The sequence below is a fragment of the Pygocentrus nattereri genome, chromosome 7 (genome assembly GCF_015220715.1).
Source record: "Pygocentrus nattereri isolate fPygNat1 chromosome 7, fPygNat1.pri, whole genome shotgun sequence".
In the NCBI taxonomy this organism is placed as follows: Eukaryota; Metazoa; Chordata; class Actinopteri; order Characiformes; family Serrasalmidae; genus Pygocentrus; species Pygocentrus nattereri.
In genome coordinates this window covers 39,245,466-39,264,305 of record NC_051217.1, presented here as the reverse complement: position 1 = coordinate 39,264,305, position 18,840 = coordinate 39,245,466, and the positions used below count along the sequence as shown (strand labels likewise).

Genomic DNA, 18,840 nt, shown 5'->3' with positions numbered 1-18,840 from the left:
TAAAGAAAAGGCCAGCAGCTCAGCCTTCTGTTAGCCAGCTGTCCAGCCTCAGGCACATCCTGCTATCCTGTTCCCTCCCCAGCCATCCTATCACTTCCCTGCCCAGCTGCTCTGCCAGTTCCCTGCCTAGGTCACCCTGCCATTATCTTGCCTGACTATCCTACCAGTTCCCCGCTCAGCCCTCCTCCCTCATCCCTGTCACTTTGAGTGTGCCGTTGTCATATGTCACTTCATCTCCATCACATCTGCTGTCCCTGTGCCTATTGTCCTTGTCTCTGTACCAATGTCCATGTTTTTCCAGTCCCCTGGGTTTTCTGCTTTTTAACAAACCCCTCTGAAAAATTCCCCTAATGTACTTAAAGGTACTTAAAGGCTGTTTTGACTGGAAGTTGTGTAAATGAAGGGTCTTTTTGACTTTTGCACAGTACTGTATTTGTTTTTTTTTCCTCATATTGAGACGTTCTTATCTGAATGGCTGCATATGTATATACAATTTATTAGAACCTTCCTGTAATATTTCGACATATATTTAGAAATGAAACACGGTAAATTAAAAACATTTAAAATCTGATTTATGAGTATTTTACAGGGTTACTGAACAAGCAACATGAGCAAATAAACAAGTATTAATGTTGAAAGTCTGATGTTACTGTTCACAAAATAAACTTTATTGCTCATTAACATACATAAATTCCATAAACTTCATTACTATTACAATTTCACTAGTCCAAATCCAATACAGCTCTATTAGAAATACAGCTTCTGCCTGCAGATGTTCTTGTTTTCACCACATAAAAGTGGGTATTTTTGAGGGGACTCGTCACTTTATGGAGACAATGTAATGAGATGTTTCATGAATCTACTGCTATCAGGAAGATATCTTGAGTCAGCAGTTAATTTAAATTTTCCCAGTCATTCCTTTTTTGGTATTGAGCTCAGGTCGCAGCAGAATAATGTAACATTTTGGAGCAAAAATACAGAACAGCAGTCCAAAAGCAGAGGCCAGGATGGCAAATATCTCCACTGCCACAGTGTATTTTCCTGGGGTACTGTTGTATGCTGGTATGAATGAGATCCACACAGCAAAAAATATTAACATACTGAAAGTGATAAGCTTGGCCTCATTAAAAGTACCTGGAAGCTTTCTTCCCAAAAAGGCCAGAACAAAGCAAACACATGAGAGAAGACCAATATAACCCAGCACCATGTAGAAGCCTAGAGGCCAAACATCCTTACACTCCAACACAATCCTGCCACCTTGGTAGGAAGTGTTCTTATATGGGACAGGAGGCGCCAGTGCCAGCCAGCCCATACAGAGGACAGCCTGTCCTGCAGTACAAGCAACAATGAAGGCTCTCTGCTGAGGAGGACCAAAGCGTTTAAGGGAGGCAGACCCGGGCATGGTGGACCTGAAGGCCAGCAGCACTACTATGGTCTTGACCAGGATGCAGGAGATACAGAGGACGAAGCTGATGCCAAAAGCTGCTTGCCGGGCCTGGCAGGACCACAGTGAAGGCCGGCCCATAAACACCAGCGAGCAGAGAAAACAGAGTTTGAGTGACAGCAAGAGCAGGAAACTCAGTTCTGAGTTGTTGGCTTTGACTATAGGTGTGGCTCGAAAGAGGAAGAAGATTACTGAGACAGCAGTTGCCACACCAACTCCAAGGAGCGACAAAGTAACAAGGATGATACCCATGATCTCATGAAAGGAAAGGAACTCCTCAATGCCAGCCACGCATGCCACACGCTCGGCATTAGACCAGTAGTACATAGGACACTTGATGCATTCTATGGATCCTGAGCAAAACAGAAACAGACTTTCTTGGAGTAATGCAAAATATAAAATGAACTAAAAGAATATTAAACTAAAAGTTTAAAGAATAAAATTTAAGATACAAAATCTGAATAAAAATTTTCAATTTTTCAATTTCAAAAAGTTTTCATAGAATTATCTAGCCGTAGAAGATATCACTAAATGAGACTTTGATGAGAAATTATGCACTGTAGAGAAACTTACTATTTTTATTTATATTATGATAAGAACCAGGGGTAACAATGCCTACAATACAAATTAAGTCATTCTTATTGCTTTACAATTACCAATGGACCTACACATATTTTTTGAGTCTTTATATGTAATGTTGACAATGGTAAAAATAGTGTAGGTAAGATCATTTTCTTTACAAATTTATTTACTTTATATATATATATATATATATATATATATAGTGAAACAATGTCTTAAACATCAGGTAATGTATTCACAATTATTTCATGTAACTTTGTGATGGAGCTTACAGAAGCAATGAACAATTCTGGCTCTGTGCAAATCTTGTATTTCATCTAAAACCAACCCTTATTGATTTTGTATACCTCCTTTTGATTTAATTACACAGAAATTGTACATTTTCCTTTTTCAGCTATGTACAAATTCTATTTATTGTCTACCTGATGTGTTTGTGAACTCTCCTTCAGCACAGGGTAGGCAGTCAAAACAACAGACAGGTTTTCCTGGCCTAGTGGCCTGCCTAGTCCCAGGAGGACACAGTGACGTGCACAGTGACACAGGTGCCTGGAGAGAGAAAAACACTGCAACTCATCTTGTACACCTTCATGAGGGAAATCACCAAGCATCTCAAATAAAGCTTATTAAAACATGTAAAAAATCATTTTATGAGGGTTTATTATTTTTCTCATTTTCCTAAAGACCATAACCCTGGAAAGAGAATACAAAGATGCTGTTCAGATTCACCTGGCTTTGCCCTCCTGTCCATTCTATTGAATTCTGTTCCATTTCAAGTTGCTGCCCATGAGGGGCTGAACCATCGAAGCTGCCCACTCTCTGAAACTGGATTTTACCTCTGTCGTCTCTCTGCCAGTTAATGATGTCATAAAGGGGAACAGGCTCACCATTTTCATCAAAATACACTTTTTCCCCAAACTGGCTGGTGAAGCTTACTCTCTTTAGTTGGCGCAGCAACTATTAGGATTAAAATTGTAAGAGCTTACGTGTTTATATTTTAGTATACTATCAGTAGAAAATGAAATAAAAATTTAAATAATAAATCATGACCGCATATAATATCTGCCATGACGTGTCTGTGGCATAGTATCAATGCTATGAAGAAGTCAAGCGAAGTGTTACCAAATATTCGATCCTAACAGATCCTAGTACCTGTCCTGGTGTGAACTCTGACTCAGTGTTACAGCCCTTCCAATCTGAGCCCACAGGTGTGCACCGTAGCAGGCTGTGCAGGGCATGGGCTATGGCATATACTGCCTTATACACGTTATAGGACACCCGTGCTGGAGAAGCACTTGTGTAGCTGCTTTCAACCAGTCCCAGATCCTCCAAACCAGTACAGAGTGGCCTACCCATGATCTCACTGTCTCCATAAGTCAGGTGGCAGCCAAACTGCTCCTCCCAGAACTGGTTAGTGAAGACAGACCTGGAGTCAGGTGAGGGCCTCACACTCAGGAGAAATTCACTCAGCCCAAAGATCCTGACACCTCTGAAGGAAAACCCTAGTGTCCCTGCCAGCACATGCTGGAACTCTGGTGCTGTGAGGATTTTAGCAGTCACCCAGGCCTCACTGGCCACCCACTGCCAGCCTGTCAGGTTCCTCTGTGCTACCTCAGAAAGCAGCTCCAGCAGCTGGCCTTCTGTGGCAAACACTACAACAACCCGAGCGGTGGAGGCCTCCAGGGCATCAACAATGGCATAGATCTGTGCCGGAGTAGGCACCTTGGGGATGGTGCGGTGGAAATCTACGCAGCCACCCCATTCCTCCAGCTGCTTAGTGAAGGCTTGGATGCCATAGTGACTGTAGTCCTCATCTGTGCCTATTGTGCCCACCCAACGCCAACCAAAATGGGCCATCAGCTGCACCAGAGCTCGCACCTGAAAGACATCACTGGGGACAGTGCGCAGAAAAGAGGGGTACACCCGTTTATCGGTCAAACATGTGCAGGTGGCAAAGTAGCTGATCTAGGAGTACAAAGACAGAGATGAAGCGAAAGAGGGGAAGAGAGGTTAACTGGACAAGTCTGGCTGTGATTACTTTTCCCATCTACAAAGATTTGAGATCACAAGATAAAGAGAAATAAAAAAAAACTGAGACTGTCAAATAATACTGTACGCAATGATTGTAGGATTGTAGCATATCATCACTGTCCAAAAAAAAGTAACTCCATTTTCATTTTCATTTTTCTACATTCATTGAACACAGCAGCTTTCTTTTACAATGTTAGAGAATTTGGGACAGCAACAATATGTAGGACTGCTTTGAAATACAGTAGTAAGTAAGCAGAAGTATAAAGTAAAATAATTCATTCAAGCTGTGCTCAGGCATTTACAAATATATAAAGTTCACATTTTTGGTGAAAAAAGTTATTTTTAAAATACAGTATAAGCATCTGCTATTTGGTATCATTGCAGATACACAAAAAGAAATTTAAACAAAGACTGCACATTTTTAGGTATTTTAAGTAGCAATGCCAGGTTTTGATAAGGGAAACACGACAAATGTTGACTGGCAGTCATGCAGAAGAGGACGATTATTACAGTGAAATGGCAGATACAATTATTCAATAGCATTCACTGACCAACAAGGTCTTGTTACTATTTCTGAAGTGGCTTTTCAAAATCAATCCCTTAAACATATTAAACATATAAGAGGGCATGTCAAAGTGTAACAATATTAAAGAATAAACAGTCAGATTTTATTTTAATTGTGGCTATTTGCCACTAGAATCGGCTATTCTACCCCTCAGAAATACTCGTACAACAAATATCTTTTTGAATGCTTGCTTTTCAACTGATAACAGATGTACATATTTACATCTTAGAAATGGTTTAGTCAGTCCAAGCCCAAGCTCACCAGGGGGATTTCAAAAGGCCCTAAAATGTGGGCTACTGCTCGGGTTGGTGTAGATGATGCCAGGCCTATGACAGCAGGAACTGGAGCTCTGGAGAGGCACCGAGTGCTACGAGAGCTACTGGCTGCAGACTCCTCTATTTCAAGGGCAGAGGAACCATTAACAAGCGAAAGAACACTCTGCAGACTGGTGTGGACATGATCGCAGCTATCCAGAATCCGATAACCAAGCGTTACCCCTGGCAAAAGGTCAGGGTTCCTGTTTATCTCCTCAATTGCAAACACCATAGTCTGGGCCCAGCGAAAGGCCCTCAGGTCAAACCTGGAGAGAGAGAAAGAGAGAGAGTTGCATAGACTGATGCACAAAGTCGATAATTAATCAAGACAAAGTGAAAAACCGATACTGACATTGTTAACACAAAGAGAAAACCTGAGATTTTACAGCATGTAACAAAGCAAAGAGTTACTTTCAATCATCCATTTTCCATCTAGAAAGAAAAGCCACGAATTCATCTTAGACAAAAGCAGGTCCTGTTATTTAACCAGAGATCTCTGGGACCTCCAGGCACTTTGCACCTAATCCATCCTGCCTCCATTAGATTGCTCCTTTCATGCAGAATTCCTTCTTCCAAAGCAGGTTCACAGTCAGCACAGTATCACTCACCCACTACACCTCTTAAATTTTGCTCGGTCTGTAAATGTGTGGTCAGGTTCTGGGGCCATGTAGTGCAGTGGGAAAAGTCCTCCAAGAATAACATCACCATCAACCTCCAGCACCTGAGGAACAAATTCCCCCAGCCTCCGACATGACTCCAAAGACTCAGCCCTGTGCACGAATAACAAAAAAAGGGCCAGCAGTACCAGCTCACAGACTGGCATCTTTCCAGGTATCACAGAAGCTCCTGGATAAGACCATGGGCACAGATGACCCCATCTAAAGTGTATGGCAAACTGGAAGACTCCCTTATAAAAGACACAACAGTTATGTCATCTGGTGACACAGCTTATTGATGGTGAGACTGGCGAATGAGAGGCAAAGGAGGCCAGGAAAAGCAATCTGGAAGTGGGTTGAGCATTAAGCATCCCTGGAACAAAGGAATGATTTAGAAGAAGTATGAGTCATCCACTGCCCTATTATATTATTTTAGGCCCAATAGGAAGATGTTTAACACAGTTCTTCAAACACTTCAACTAAAGGAAAATTTCACAATTTTTTTTCTATATTTCTGCATAGCACAGTGCTTGACATATAAACAATAAGAATAAGTCATTCTGAGTGGTTTTATGTAAAATAGTAAATTGTAAAGAAACATACAAACATATTTCTTTACAGTGGTGGTAACAGAAAACTAGGATTTACAATGACTTAATGCCACAAATAGAGCCACTTTATTTACTATCCAAAGCCAGCAGTAAACCGACACATTGTCTGAGATTTCATGTTATAGTGACTACTGTACAACGTCTCAGGCATGAGGCACTGCATTCATAATCCTTTCATGTAATATGTTTCTGTGAGGAAGCTGGAGAATTTAATGAGACGTTAAACTTTATAGAAGTCATGTACTTTTTACCACCCCTGTGAAAGCCTTTGTTTATTAATAATACAGGTTTTTTTTTAATTAGAGATAATTCCACTTTAAACTCAGAGGGCAAAAAATGGTGCAATATAAAAACATGTCAGGCTCAAAGGTGTAAACAGTAGGACAGTGTATTAATGCAGAAAGAAAGAAAGAAAGAAAGAAAGAAAGAAAGAAAGAAAGAAAGAAAGAAAGAAAGAAAGAAAGAAAGAAGTTTGGTTGCAGATACAGTGAAACTGGTTTGCAACTACAACATGATGCTAGAACTCTATAAACTTTGTGTACTGGAGCTGTAAATTATCCTATAATTACTGTACAACAGTGAGGATGAAGGTATGATAAAAGTAATAACCAGAATACCTTATACATACAAAAATGGTGATCAAATCTTGAAGCAGACCATTTGAAAATTAACTGTAAAGATACAATTACACTAAAACATTTAGGACTGAATAATGTTTTTGTAATGTTTAATGTGAACAAAACAAAAATCGAATGAAACATCTAAAAGATGCCTTTTAGTATAGATTTATATACATATTTACATATGTAATAAATATAACACACACACACACTTTCTAAGCCACTTCTCCCTCAGGGTCACGGGAGGTGCTGGAGCCTATCTCAGCTGTCATCGGGCAGAAGACAGGATACACCCTGGACAGGTCTAAATAAATAACAATATACTTAAATATATATTGTTCATTCCATGTTATAAACCTTGTAATTCCATTTATGAATGTGTATGTATGTGTGTAGGTTTTAGAAGGTAAATGCAGTGTTGTATGGGCAACACTGGGTGAGTCTCACATTCAGACTGTTCTTCTTAAACAAGTGTGCAGCCGATGCAAAGTGTAACACTGCCATCTGCAGTACATGGTAGAACTAACACGAATTATTGACTGGCCTCCTTGCAGTTCAATAATTAGCAGAAAGTAAAAAACAGATGATCACTTATGTGAAAGTATATATATATATATATATATATATATATAAATGTCAGCACACCCTTTGCAGCTGTAACAGCTTCAACTCTTCTGGGAAAGCTTTCCACAAGGTTTAGGAGCGGCGTTTCTGGGAATTTTTGACCATTCTTCCAAGAAGCACTTTTTTGAGGTCAGAAACTTATGTTGGAAAAGAAGGCCTGGCTCGCAGCCTTTGTTCCAATTCATCCCAAAGGTGTTCTATCGGGTTGAGGTCAGGAGGTGCAGGCCAGTCAAACACACTAAACTCACTCATCCATGTCTAAGAGTTCATTATACTGGAACTAAGGGCCAAGCCCAACTCAAGGGAGGGATGGATGGATGGATGGATGGATGGATGGATGGATGGATGGATGGATGGATGGATGGATGGATGGATGGATGGATGGATGGATGGATGGATGGATGGATAGAACTTTATTGATCCCGGAGGGAAATTGCAGTGTTTCAGTAGCAAGACATATAATTACACATAAACTATGCAGAAAAATACAAAATAGAAATAAATCTAGACATAAGTTAAAGTACAAGAGAAATAGAATAAAGTATAAAAGTATACCTATTTACATATTTAGCATAGCATATGAGACAGATTCGCTGTATTCACAGACAGCAGGCACTGCTGGTGTGGTATGAGGTATGAGGTAGTCTAACAGCACATATTATAGATATGACTAACTTTGAGTTGCATCAATTTTGTAAAGTGCATAGTGAAAAGTGTCATTACAGTAATAGTTGTGAGATATTGCACAGTGTGTATTAATCAAAGAGGAGATACAGTGATACAGTGGTTCAGCACAGTTCAGACAGCAGGAGATCAGTACCATCTCTGCAGTAAGGAGAACTATTGCAGAGTCCTTATAGCAGTAGGTAAGGGAGATCTCACACGGCGCTCTTTAACAGAGCGCAGCTGTAACAGACGGCCACTGAATGAGCTTCTCCCTTCATCCAGTGTAGCATGCAGAGGGTGTGAGGTATTGTCCAAGATGGCTAGTAGCTTGGTGAGCGTCCTCTGTTCTGCAACAACCTCCAAAGAGTCCAGCTTGACTCCTACAACAAAGCCAGCCTTCCTAATAAGTTTGTTAATTTTGTTCAGAGCACTTTTGTTAATGTTGCTGCCCTAGCACACAACTGCATAGAATAGAGCAGTAGCTACAACGGACTGGTATAATGTCCACAGGAGCTTAGTGCACACACCAAAAGGCCTCAGCCTCCTCAGGAAGAAGAGACAGCTTTGGCCTCTCTTGTACATTACAAGAGTGTTACAGCTCCAGTCCAGCTTGTTGTCCAAGTGCACACCCAGATATTTGTATGTCCCAACCTCCTTGACATCAACACCATCAATAGTGACTGCTGACAAGACAGGTTTGGACTTCCTAAAGCCCAGCACCAACCCCTTAGTCTTACTGATGTTTAGCTGCAGCTGTTTCAGCTTACACCAGTCAACAAAGTCCTTCACCAGCTTCCTGTATTCCTCCTCCTGTCCATTCCTTGTGCACTCCACAATGGCCGTGTCATCTGAGAATTTCTGCAGAAGACACAACTCTGCTGGAATAGGGCTGCGTTGATTGAAGTCAGTGATGTCTTTTAGGCCTCTCCAGACCTCACAAGTGTTATTCAGCTCTAGTTTGTGTCCTTGTACTCTTCTTTGGCCTTCTTAATTGAGATTTTAAGGTCCTTTTCTACCCTCTTCAGTTCCTCCCTACTTCCTGCCATGAATGCTCTTTTCTTCTGGTTCAACAGAGACTTTAAGACACTGGTGACCATGGGTTTGTTGTTTGGAAAGCATAGGACAGTCCTGGGGGGTACAACAGAGTCTACACAGAAATTGATGTAGTCAGTGATGCATGATGTTACTGCATCTATGTCCCCACCATGTGGTTTACATAGGACATCCCATTGTGTAGCCTTCAGACAGCCCCTCAGTGATTCTACAGCCTCAGGTGACCACTTCCTCACTGCCCTTGTGGTTACTGCCTGTCTCTGAATCAGGGGTTCATACCATGAGTTGAGATGAATCAGGTTATGGTCTGAACGGCCCAGTGGAGGGAGAGCTGTGGATTTACACATTCACCGGCCACTTTATTAGGTAACCTTGCTAGTAAAAGGTTGGACCCATTTTGCCTTCAGGACTGCCTTAATTCTTCATGGCATACTTTCAACAAGGTGTTGGAAACGTTCCTCAGAGATTTTGGTTGGTTATTTGAGTTCCTGTTGCCTTTCTATCATCTCGAACCAGTCTGCCCATTCTCCTCTGACCTCTCACATCAACAAGGTATTTTCGTCCACACAACTGCTGCTCACTTATTTTCTCTTTTTCGGACCGTTCTCTGTAAACCCTAGAGATGGTTGTGTGTGAAAATCCCAGCAGATCAGCAGTTTCTGAAATACTCAGACCAGCCCGTCTGGCACCAACAACCACGCCACGTTCAAAGTCACTTAAATCACCTTTCTTCCTCATTCTGATGCTCAAATAGCACTTCAGCAAGTTGTTCTGACCACCTCTACATGCCTAAATGTATTGAGCTGCGGCCATGTGATTGGCTGATTAGCTATTTGTGTTAACAAGCAATTGAACAGGTACCTAATAAAGTGGCCGGTGAGTGTATGTTTCCTTGACATTGGCATACAGCAGGTCCAGAGTCTTGTTCTCTCTCATCTTCTAGTCCACAAACTGGCTGAAAGTGGGCAGACATGATGAGAGGGTAACAAGGTTGCAGTCTCCAGATACTACGATGAATGCACTAGGGCTCTGGTTTTGCACCCTCACACTGGTCAAGTGGATGACATCACATGCGGCGTCCGCGTTAGCAGAAGGTGGGATGTACACAGCACACAGAATGGCGTTAGAAAACTTGTGTGGGAGATAATACAGACGCATAGCTACAACACACACTTCAGCTGACAGATTACTTCTTTAACTGTGATGTGAGCAGGATTACACCATCTGTTGTTCACGAACACAGCCAGCCCTCCTCCCTTCTTCTTACCAGTTTGTTTGTGGTCTCTGTCCGCCCTCACAGCAGTAAAACTATTCAGCTGAATGTAAGAGTCAGGTACGCACAGGCTCAGCCAGCCTCAATATCCAGAAAAGAAAGAGAGTGGGTAAAAAGATGCTATTTACAAAAAAATGGAAGAGCTAAACTGAAGGCCACATGAAGTTTGGAGGTCTGTAGCAATTGACTCTGCAGAAAGTTGGCAACCTCTGCACCTCGGCATCCACATTGGTAAATAATGTACCATCATGATACACATTTATTTTATTTATTGTACAGACATATGGAATTTTTCACATTGTGAACTAAATCCAATTAACCAGACCTAATTATATTCTCTATGTAATGAAACATACAGCTGGTTAGTGTTCAGTGTTCTTTACATTCTGATGATACTCACATATTGCAACATAATGTGACAATTTATCATGATACTAATACATATAACATTGTTGACCCCTAGGTCTAAACATTAAAATTATAGGAAACAAGCAATCTCCACTAAAAATGACCATATTTTACAGTTACAAAAATAGCATACACAACTTGGAAGTGCAAAATGGAAAAATAAAAAACAAAAACAGAACAATGTCATCATCTCCACAGAGGCCCACATGACCCCACCTGCTGTATAAAACAACAGTCACCCCCATGTCTACCACAAGACAGGGAAGAAGACAGTGTGTCAGAGAGGCCAAAGAACAAGACAGGAAGACGAGAGTCGAGAGAGAAAGATGTGCTTTGTTTCATACCTGTATCTGTGCATTATTTGGAGTTCTTCAGCATTCTTCTCTCACTCTTCATCCCCAGTCCCAGACTCAACGTCTGGGTCAGGCTCCTGCCAGCTGCGGGGGCATTTCAATCTTAATGGGATGTACCAGGATGGAGACCTGATTCTGGGGGGCCTGTTTGAGGTCCACTTTCTCACTGTGTTCCCAGAGCTTAGCTTCACCAGTGAACCGGAACAGCCCTACTGTGAACAGTGAGTGGCTATCACTGACCATCAACAGAGGAGTGCTACTGTGCTCCAAATGAACAGAAAGATAGTTCAAAAGAAGAACAAAGACAGCTGTTGATTTATTCATAGAAAAATCATTATAATCATGGTTACGGGCATGTATTTGTGATTTGCAATTTTTTTGACTAATTCTGTAATGAGAGAAGTAATTTACAGTGCACTATCCTACTTGCACTATTTACTTAAATGTATATAACGGATACAGTACTGTGCGAAAATCTTAGGCACCCAAGGCACATTTTCAAAATCTATTTATTTGTGTTGTATGTGTTTATTTGTGGAGAAAAGTGTTACTATTTGAATAAATAAAATGTATAGAATATTAATTAATAATGATTATATATACATATATATATATATATATATATATATATATATATATATATATATATATATATATATATATATATATAGTGATTTTCTGGATGTTAGTGTGTTTGTTTAACCATTTTCAAACCTCTCCTCGAGGAAGTCCAGTATTACATGTAGTTAAAAAGCAACTCCTGGTTTGACCAATCAGTGCTTCATTAAACTGTACTCATGATGTAATTGATGATATTAACAAGTCACTGTGGCGGCTATGAAGGTGTCAAGAAAAAATGTGAACCCAAGAAATTCTTGTTATTTTTTACTCTTTTTATGTTTATTTGAATTAGGAATATGACTTTATTCTAATGTATATTGTGATAAACTCACTGCTGAGGTAAATTGTTTAAAAATTTGCTTAGATGCCTAAAACTTTTGCACAGTACTGTATATTGCTGTTGTAAGAAAAAAAACCCTGTATTTTCATTTCTCAGTTTTTGACATGATTTGAAAAAACCTGTTGCCCTTTACATTGTGTGTACATTTCTTGATGAATGGACTGAATGAAATGACCCAAAATTACTTGGAAAAAAGTCTGGTTCCACTGACTTACATTAAAAGCAAAGTAGGTTTTCCCTTCTCCTGTAAAGTCACTTTGGAGATACTAGGTAACATCAGCAATGTACTGTTCTGTTGATTGGTCAAGTACAACTCTGAAAAGCATGTAGTAGCTCTGGCTGCAGAACATAAAACATTTAACAGCACAATTGTATTATGCAATTTAGTGAATGTGTTTACTGTCTATTGTTACTTGTTTTGCTCACAGTCTCCTTCTCTCTGATTGTGCTTCAGGTTTGACATGGCAAGTTTCCAGCAGGCACAGACTATGGCTTTTGCTATTGATGAAATCAACAGAAATCCCAAACTACTGCCCAATATCACTCTAGGCTACCACATGTATGATAACTGCGTGAAGCTTGCGGTTGCATTCCGGGCAGCTATGGCCTTACTCAGTGGGACAGATGAAGCCACTTCCAGTGTAGACTGCACTGGATCTCCCCCAGTGATTGGGATAGTGGGGGACCCAGGATCCACTCACTCTATCGCTATTTCTAGTGTGCTGGGGCTGTTTCGAGTACCCATGGTACAGATTCAGGGAAATTTTGGTTTGCTTTTCATGTGTAGGACTGTGGACTTTTGTGAGAGCAGAATTTTGTAATTATTAGCAAATAATTTTCTCCCATGCCATTTTATATGCTTTTTCTGTCATGTTTCTTCCCTTCTCTCACTGTATAATTTTTTTTTCTTAAAAACTCTCCTTCTCTCTCTCCCATTATCAGGTCAGCTACTTCGCCACCTGCTCATGCCTCAGTCACCGGCGTCAGTACCCCTCCTTCTTCAGGACCATTCCCAGTGACGCCTTCCAAGTGCATGCTATCACCCAGATCCTGAAGCGATTCAGCTGGACGTGGGTGGGCCTGGTCTACAGTGACGATGACTATGGTATCCATGCTGCACACGCCTTCCACCAGGACGTGCAGGTCCAGCTCAGTGGCTGTGTAGCTTACTCTGAAATGCTGCCACGAGACAACAACCGCAAGGACGTGAGACGCATTGTTGAAGCGATTAAAGCCTCCACAGCAAGGGTAGTGGTGGTCATCTCCACTGAGGCTTATCTGTTGCCACTTATGGATGAAGTGGCTCTTAGGAACGTCACTGGCAGGCAGTGGATTGCCAGTGAAGCCTGGGCCACCTCACCAGTCTTCCTCACCCGACGTCTGCTGCCATACCTTGGGGGCACACTTGGTATCGCCATCCGTCGTGGGGAGATCCAGGGACTACGGGACTTCCTGCTTCGCCTTCAACCAGACAGTCATCCTAAAAACAACATGGTACAGAACTTCTGGGAGGAAATGTTTGGATGTACATTTGATTCTGGAAGTATACAGGCTGATGGAGAAGAGGAGAAAAAAGTGTGCACAGGAGAAGAAAAACTCAGAAACACAGACACAGCATACACAGATATATCTGAATTAAGGGCTTCCTATAATGTATACAAGGCTGTTTATGCTCTGGCGCATGCCCTGCATGACTTGACAACATGCAAAGAGGGAAAAGGGCCTTTTAATGGACATATCTGTGCCAGCTTAGGCAACATACAGCCCTGGCAGGTGAGACTTTATCAGGGCTCCCCAAAAATTCTTTGTGGTGAGCCAGGGCCATAAATTCAAAGCTGTTCAAAGAAGTTAAAGGTTAGGTATCAAATAAAAAAAAAGTATTTTATAATGGTTACATAGTAAATGTTGAAAAATACAATTTTTAAAGAAATAAGTAAGCCTCCTTCAATAATGAATAAAAGCAGATCCATGGCCAACCTTGTTCTATCTCTGTATTTACCAATATGGGGAAAACTTGTTATTTAAAACATTAAAAACTATTACTAGCTCTTGGACTACATTTTGTCAGTCTCTCTATCACAGATTAGGTCAAACTACAATGTTTATAGTGAAAGAATCTTAATAGGATAGGAAAAAAGGACAGGATCTTTTTTTAATCGTTAAATTGTTTTTATAGTGCTCTCCTATGCGACATTCTTGTACAATGACATGAGCTTATAATGTAATTACAACATTCACGTCAACCAGACGTGTCTAACACCTGCCCTCTCCGATTGCCTCTTGTGCAGGTTGTCGATTACCTGCAGAAAGTGAACTTCACTACTGGCTTTGGAGACCATGTATCATTTGACAAAGATGGTAATGCTCTGGCCATCTATGATGTCATGAACTGGCAGCCAAACCCAGATGGGTCAATCAAGGTCCATACAGTCGGCATGGTGGATGAGGCTTCGCAAGCAGATTATGTCCTCACACTAGATGAGGACGCACTGTTCTGGAACTTTGAATCAAAAAAAGTAAATCACTTTTCAGCATGGAACTGCATTTACAAACTTAGGTGCAGAGCACATACTGTAGCAGGGCATGTTCCTCTTCCAGAGCAGGCTTGTATCTGTGTGTTAAAATGCCCTTGCATTAGCACTGGTAATTTTCACTTTTTTTACATTATTTTCTTAGTGATCAGTTTTTTTCCAACATTTAAGCAAACACTAAAAGCACTTACTCTCTTTGCACATAGCGCAGACAATAAAGATTACAGTGGCAATACTTTGTCTTACAAACCTAGTAACCTATTTTTCACCTATTCTTCAGGTGCCCAGGTCTGTGTGCAGTGAAAGTTGCCCCCCTGGCACCAGAAGAGCCAGAAGGAAAGGCCTGCCCATCTGCTGCTTTGATTGTCTGCCATGTACAGATGGAGAAATCAGCAACGTAACAGGTGAATCTGCTGTCACTGACTGCAAATATATACAGCATAGTATTGAATGGTAGTAAATTTGCACTCACATATTTCTTCTCTTGGCCTCTCCGTTTTTCTCTCAGATTCTACTGAGTGTACAGCATGCCCTGAGGAGTTCTGGTCCAGCCCAGAGAAGGACCGCTGTGTCCCTAAAGAGGTGGAGTTTCTGTCCTATGAGGAGCCGCTTGGTATATCCTTGACAACGGCCTCCCTTTTCGGCTCCTGCTTCTGTGCAGGGGTTCTAGGCATTTTTGCACGTCACCGACACACCCCTGTTGTTCGTGCCAACAACTCAGAGCTAAGCTTTCTGCTGCTGCTGTCACTCAAATTGTGCTTCATGTGTGTCCTTCTGTTCATTGGCCAGCCACAGCTGTGGACATGCCAGCTGAGGCACGTGGCATTCGGCATCAGCTTTGTTCTGAGTGTTTCCAGCATCCTGGTCAAGACTATGGTGGTGGTGGCTGTATTTAAGTCATCCCGGCCAGGAGGCCAAAGTGCCATGAAGTGGTTTGGAGTGGCCCAACAGAGAGGGACCGTGTTGGTCCTCACAGCCTTCCAGGTGGCCATATGTGCAGCCTGGCTGGCTACAGCATCTCCCACACCCTATAAAAACACTCGCTACGTCAGCTCTAAAATAGTATATGAGTGCGCTGTGGGTTCGGTGCTATGGTTTGCAACTCTGTTGGGCTACATTGGTCTGCTGGCTGCTGTGAGCTTCTTGCTGGCATTCTTGGCAAGGAACCTTCCAGATAACTTCAATGAGGCAAAATTCATCACCTTTAGTATGTTAATCTTTTGTGCTGTGTGGATCACTTTTGTTCCTGCATACATCAGCTCTCCAGGAAAGTATTCAGTGGCTGTAGAGGTCTTTGCTATTTTAGCCTCTAGTTTTGGCCTGCTGGTGGCAATATTTGCTCCAAAGTGCTACATCATTCTCTTGCATCCTGAAAGGAACACCAAACAAGCCATAATGGGTCGAACAACACAAAAGAAATAGCTATAAAGTATTTATTATAATATGTAGTTGTACATGTGCACAAAATCTTGTGTAAAGTGATACTAACCCCTTTGTCTCAGATATTTTATAAATATAGTTCTTCTGTTCTGAGTGAAATAAATAGTTTCAAAAGTGTATTATTTTATATATTTATTCTGTGTTATCAGGTTGAAATTGCTGTTCTAAGGTGCTCATTTTATCCAAGCTATATACAATAAACGTAAATCTCTAATGAAATTGTGACCTAATACAAAGAAATATTTAAACCATGTATATAGAATCACATATAAATGCAAAGAGATACCATTGCATCATAAACTAATCTCACATACTATGACTGAATTGCATGTACAGAGATATTTAGAGATGAGGCAACATCGTAAGTAGCTCTTGCAAAAAAATTTGTTCATTTAGAATAGGCTTGTTTTCCAGTAAAACCTACTACATTTTGAGAGAAATTAATATAAATGGTATAAATGACAACTATTTTTTAATTCTAAACACATAACACAGTAGGACACAAATATGCAGATTTGATCAACTAAATTAAGTTTAGCATAGTACATTAATGCGAGTTAGAAAAGCAAAAAAGGGGGAAGACAGTACGTTACCCAGTTTTTAAATGTGGGTTATCAAGATATACAGGGGTTTATCTAAACAAAGAGTTATGTCCTACTGCAATTCTTTTTCCCTGAGAAATCAATTTTGTGTTAAGATGTCATGCTCTCTAGACCACTAAAATGTCCAGAGCAAGCTGCACACAAGGGCTCATGGGCTTGTGTCATTTCACAAGACCACCTGCAGCTTGCCAAGGTATGTGCTCACTGCACACGTCACAAGAACGTCCCTTAACTTTCCTTGGCATGGCCCCTCCAGGGCTTCATTTGTAAACTATGAGGTCCAGGAACACCGAGTACTGATGGACGCAGCCTAATGTGAGGACATAATACTGGATCTTACTACTAACAAGCATGTCATCAAGGCTCTTAAGCACCGAACATTCTTTTACACACAATTTTTTCTGGAACTAAACAGCTTCTGATTCACGAATACTTAATAAACAGGGCCAGTGGCTTTGCACCTTATTCAATTCTTTTGAGAGACAAACACTCGCAGCAGCTGTCTGAGCTCACATGAACTTGACGGAACCTTAATCTTAATAGAGATTCCTAGGAGAAATAGCACTGGACAAAAAAGAGACATGAGATGCTTCTGGCTCACATAAAAATAATAATAGTTGCTCACATTACCAAAAGTGAGAAGGCTCTTAGTCTCAGATGGGAATTGGTTATTGTCTTTAGTTCAGACGCCGACATGAGTTGTATTATCTTTGAAGTACTTAAGTAAGTGTGACTTTCGAGACATCTCCTAAAACTCTTGCTAAGGAAAAATATTTGAGTAGCGAGAGTCTCCTTTCTCATCTGGAATTTTTTTTATATCTGAAATACATTTCAAATACACTTTAGTCAATGCCAAAATACATTCCAAATATTAAAATGCCTTCCAGAATATACTGCCATAACCAAATATATGTTTAAAATACATGTTTTTAAATAGTTGAAATACTGCACATAGAAACATATCATACAAAAATAAACATATGTAAATGTATTTATTAAATACATTTGAAAATGTATGAAAATAGTCAAAATACTTGACTAATGCACTTTACTGTTTGGAATACCTTCTGATATGAATTTGTATTCCAGTATCTTAATTTTAAGTATTAGTAAATGAACCTTTTCCATTTTGTGTGAGCACAGTCTTACCACATACATACAAAGGTAAATGCAGTCCCATTAATTTAATTTATGTAGATACAGTTATACCTGTAACCTATTAAAACTACATAAAATTGAAAAACTATGAAAAACAAATGCAACTAAATGCTTTTAAAAAAAAATAAAAATTATTGTTTTTGGTCATTTTTGTAACGTGGAGCGAGGAGGCGGACGCATACGCTGAGATAAATGACTTTTTTTGAGGGCAAATCTAGGGTCGTGGTCATGACAGTCCAGGTTCCTTAAATTTTCCCTCACATTTAATCATTTAGCATTCTCAATATGTTTGTATTCTTATTTTGATTAAAGTTGGGAATGGGAACTTCTAAGTAGGGAAATAAAAACAAGACCATGTATATCATGATTTCTTGTTTGTTCTTCTTTGCATGTATGAAAACAGGAGAAACTGCTGAAGACAAATCATGAATGAAAACATAATTTACTTACAACTCTGGAAAAACAGTGATTAACAATGATGTCACCTGTGATTGCAGATTTGGTTCAATTGTCCTTTTCCCAGTGGTTTAAGTTCAAGGAGCACTATCACTGCAAAAACACACACGTTTGTGTTTTGAAAGTACTGCAGATCATACATTCACCTAATTATCTGTATAAACGTAGACATGTGAAAAATATACTTATGCAACCATGTTTAAAGGCTCAGTCCTTATGAAAAACAACAGCTTCATAACTGAAATGTTTCATATGTTCAGTCACTCCTGTATAAAGATTATCACATTAAATACGTTGTTATTGTAAGCCAGAAAATTACTCTTTATCCACCAGGACTTGCCTCAATTACCCCAAATGATTTTTGCTCAGGGCAAATTTACCTCTACTAAAGAGGGTCCTCCTCTTTCTCCCTGCAAATGCGAGTCCTTGCACTCTTCCTTTCACTCACTCTCTCTTCTTCCTCATCAGGTGATGGCTGTAGATGCATGGCTGTGG

The 18,840-nt window shown here is 40.4% G+C and overlaps 2 protein-coding genes across 2 annotated transcripts; one reads left to right on the top strand and one right to left on the bottom strand.

Annotated features, from left to right (window-relative positions):
* Positions 1-898: 898 nt before the first annotated feature.
* LOC108437981 (extracellular calcium-sensing receptor) lies at positions 899-5,762 on the bottom strand. Its single transcript, XM_017715445.2, has 6 exons — positions 5,542-5,762; positions 4,881-5,199; positions 3,176-3,988; positions 2,753-2,980; positions 2,449-2,572; positions 899-1,797 (listed from the first exon to the last, which is right to left on the bottom strand). Exons 1-6 carry the CDS (start codon positions 5,754-5,756, stop codon positions 899-901), a joined length of 2,598 nt encoding a protein of 865 aa, XP_017570934.2. The 5' UTR covers positions 5,757-5,762.
* A 5,408-nt stretch (positions 5,763-11,170) lies between these two features.
* LOC108437986 (extracellular calcium-sensing receptor-like) lies at positions 11,171-16,111 on the top strand. Its single transcript, XM_017715451.1, has 6 exons — positions 11,171-11,418; positions 12,613-12,904; positions 13,101-13,931; positions 14,447-14,674; positions 14,970-15,093; positions 15,198-16,111. The coding sequence occupies exons 1-6, from the start codon at positions 11,171-11,173 to the stop codon at positions 16,109-16,111; spliced, it is 2,637 nt and encodes an 878-aa protein (XP_017570940.1).
* Positions 16,112-18,840: the final 2,729 nt, after the last annotated feature.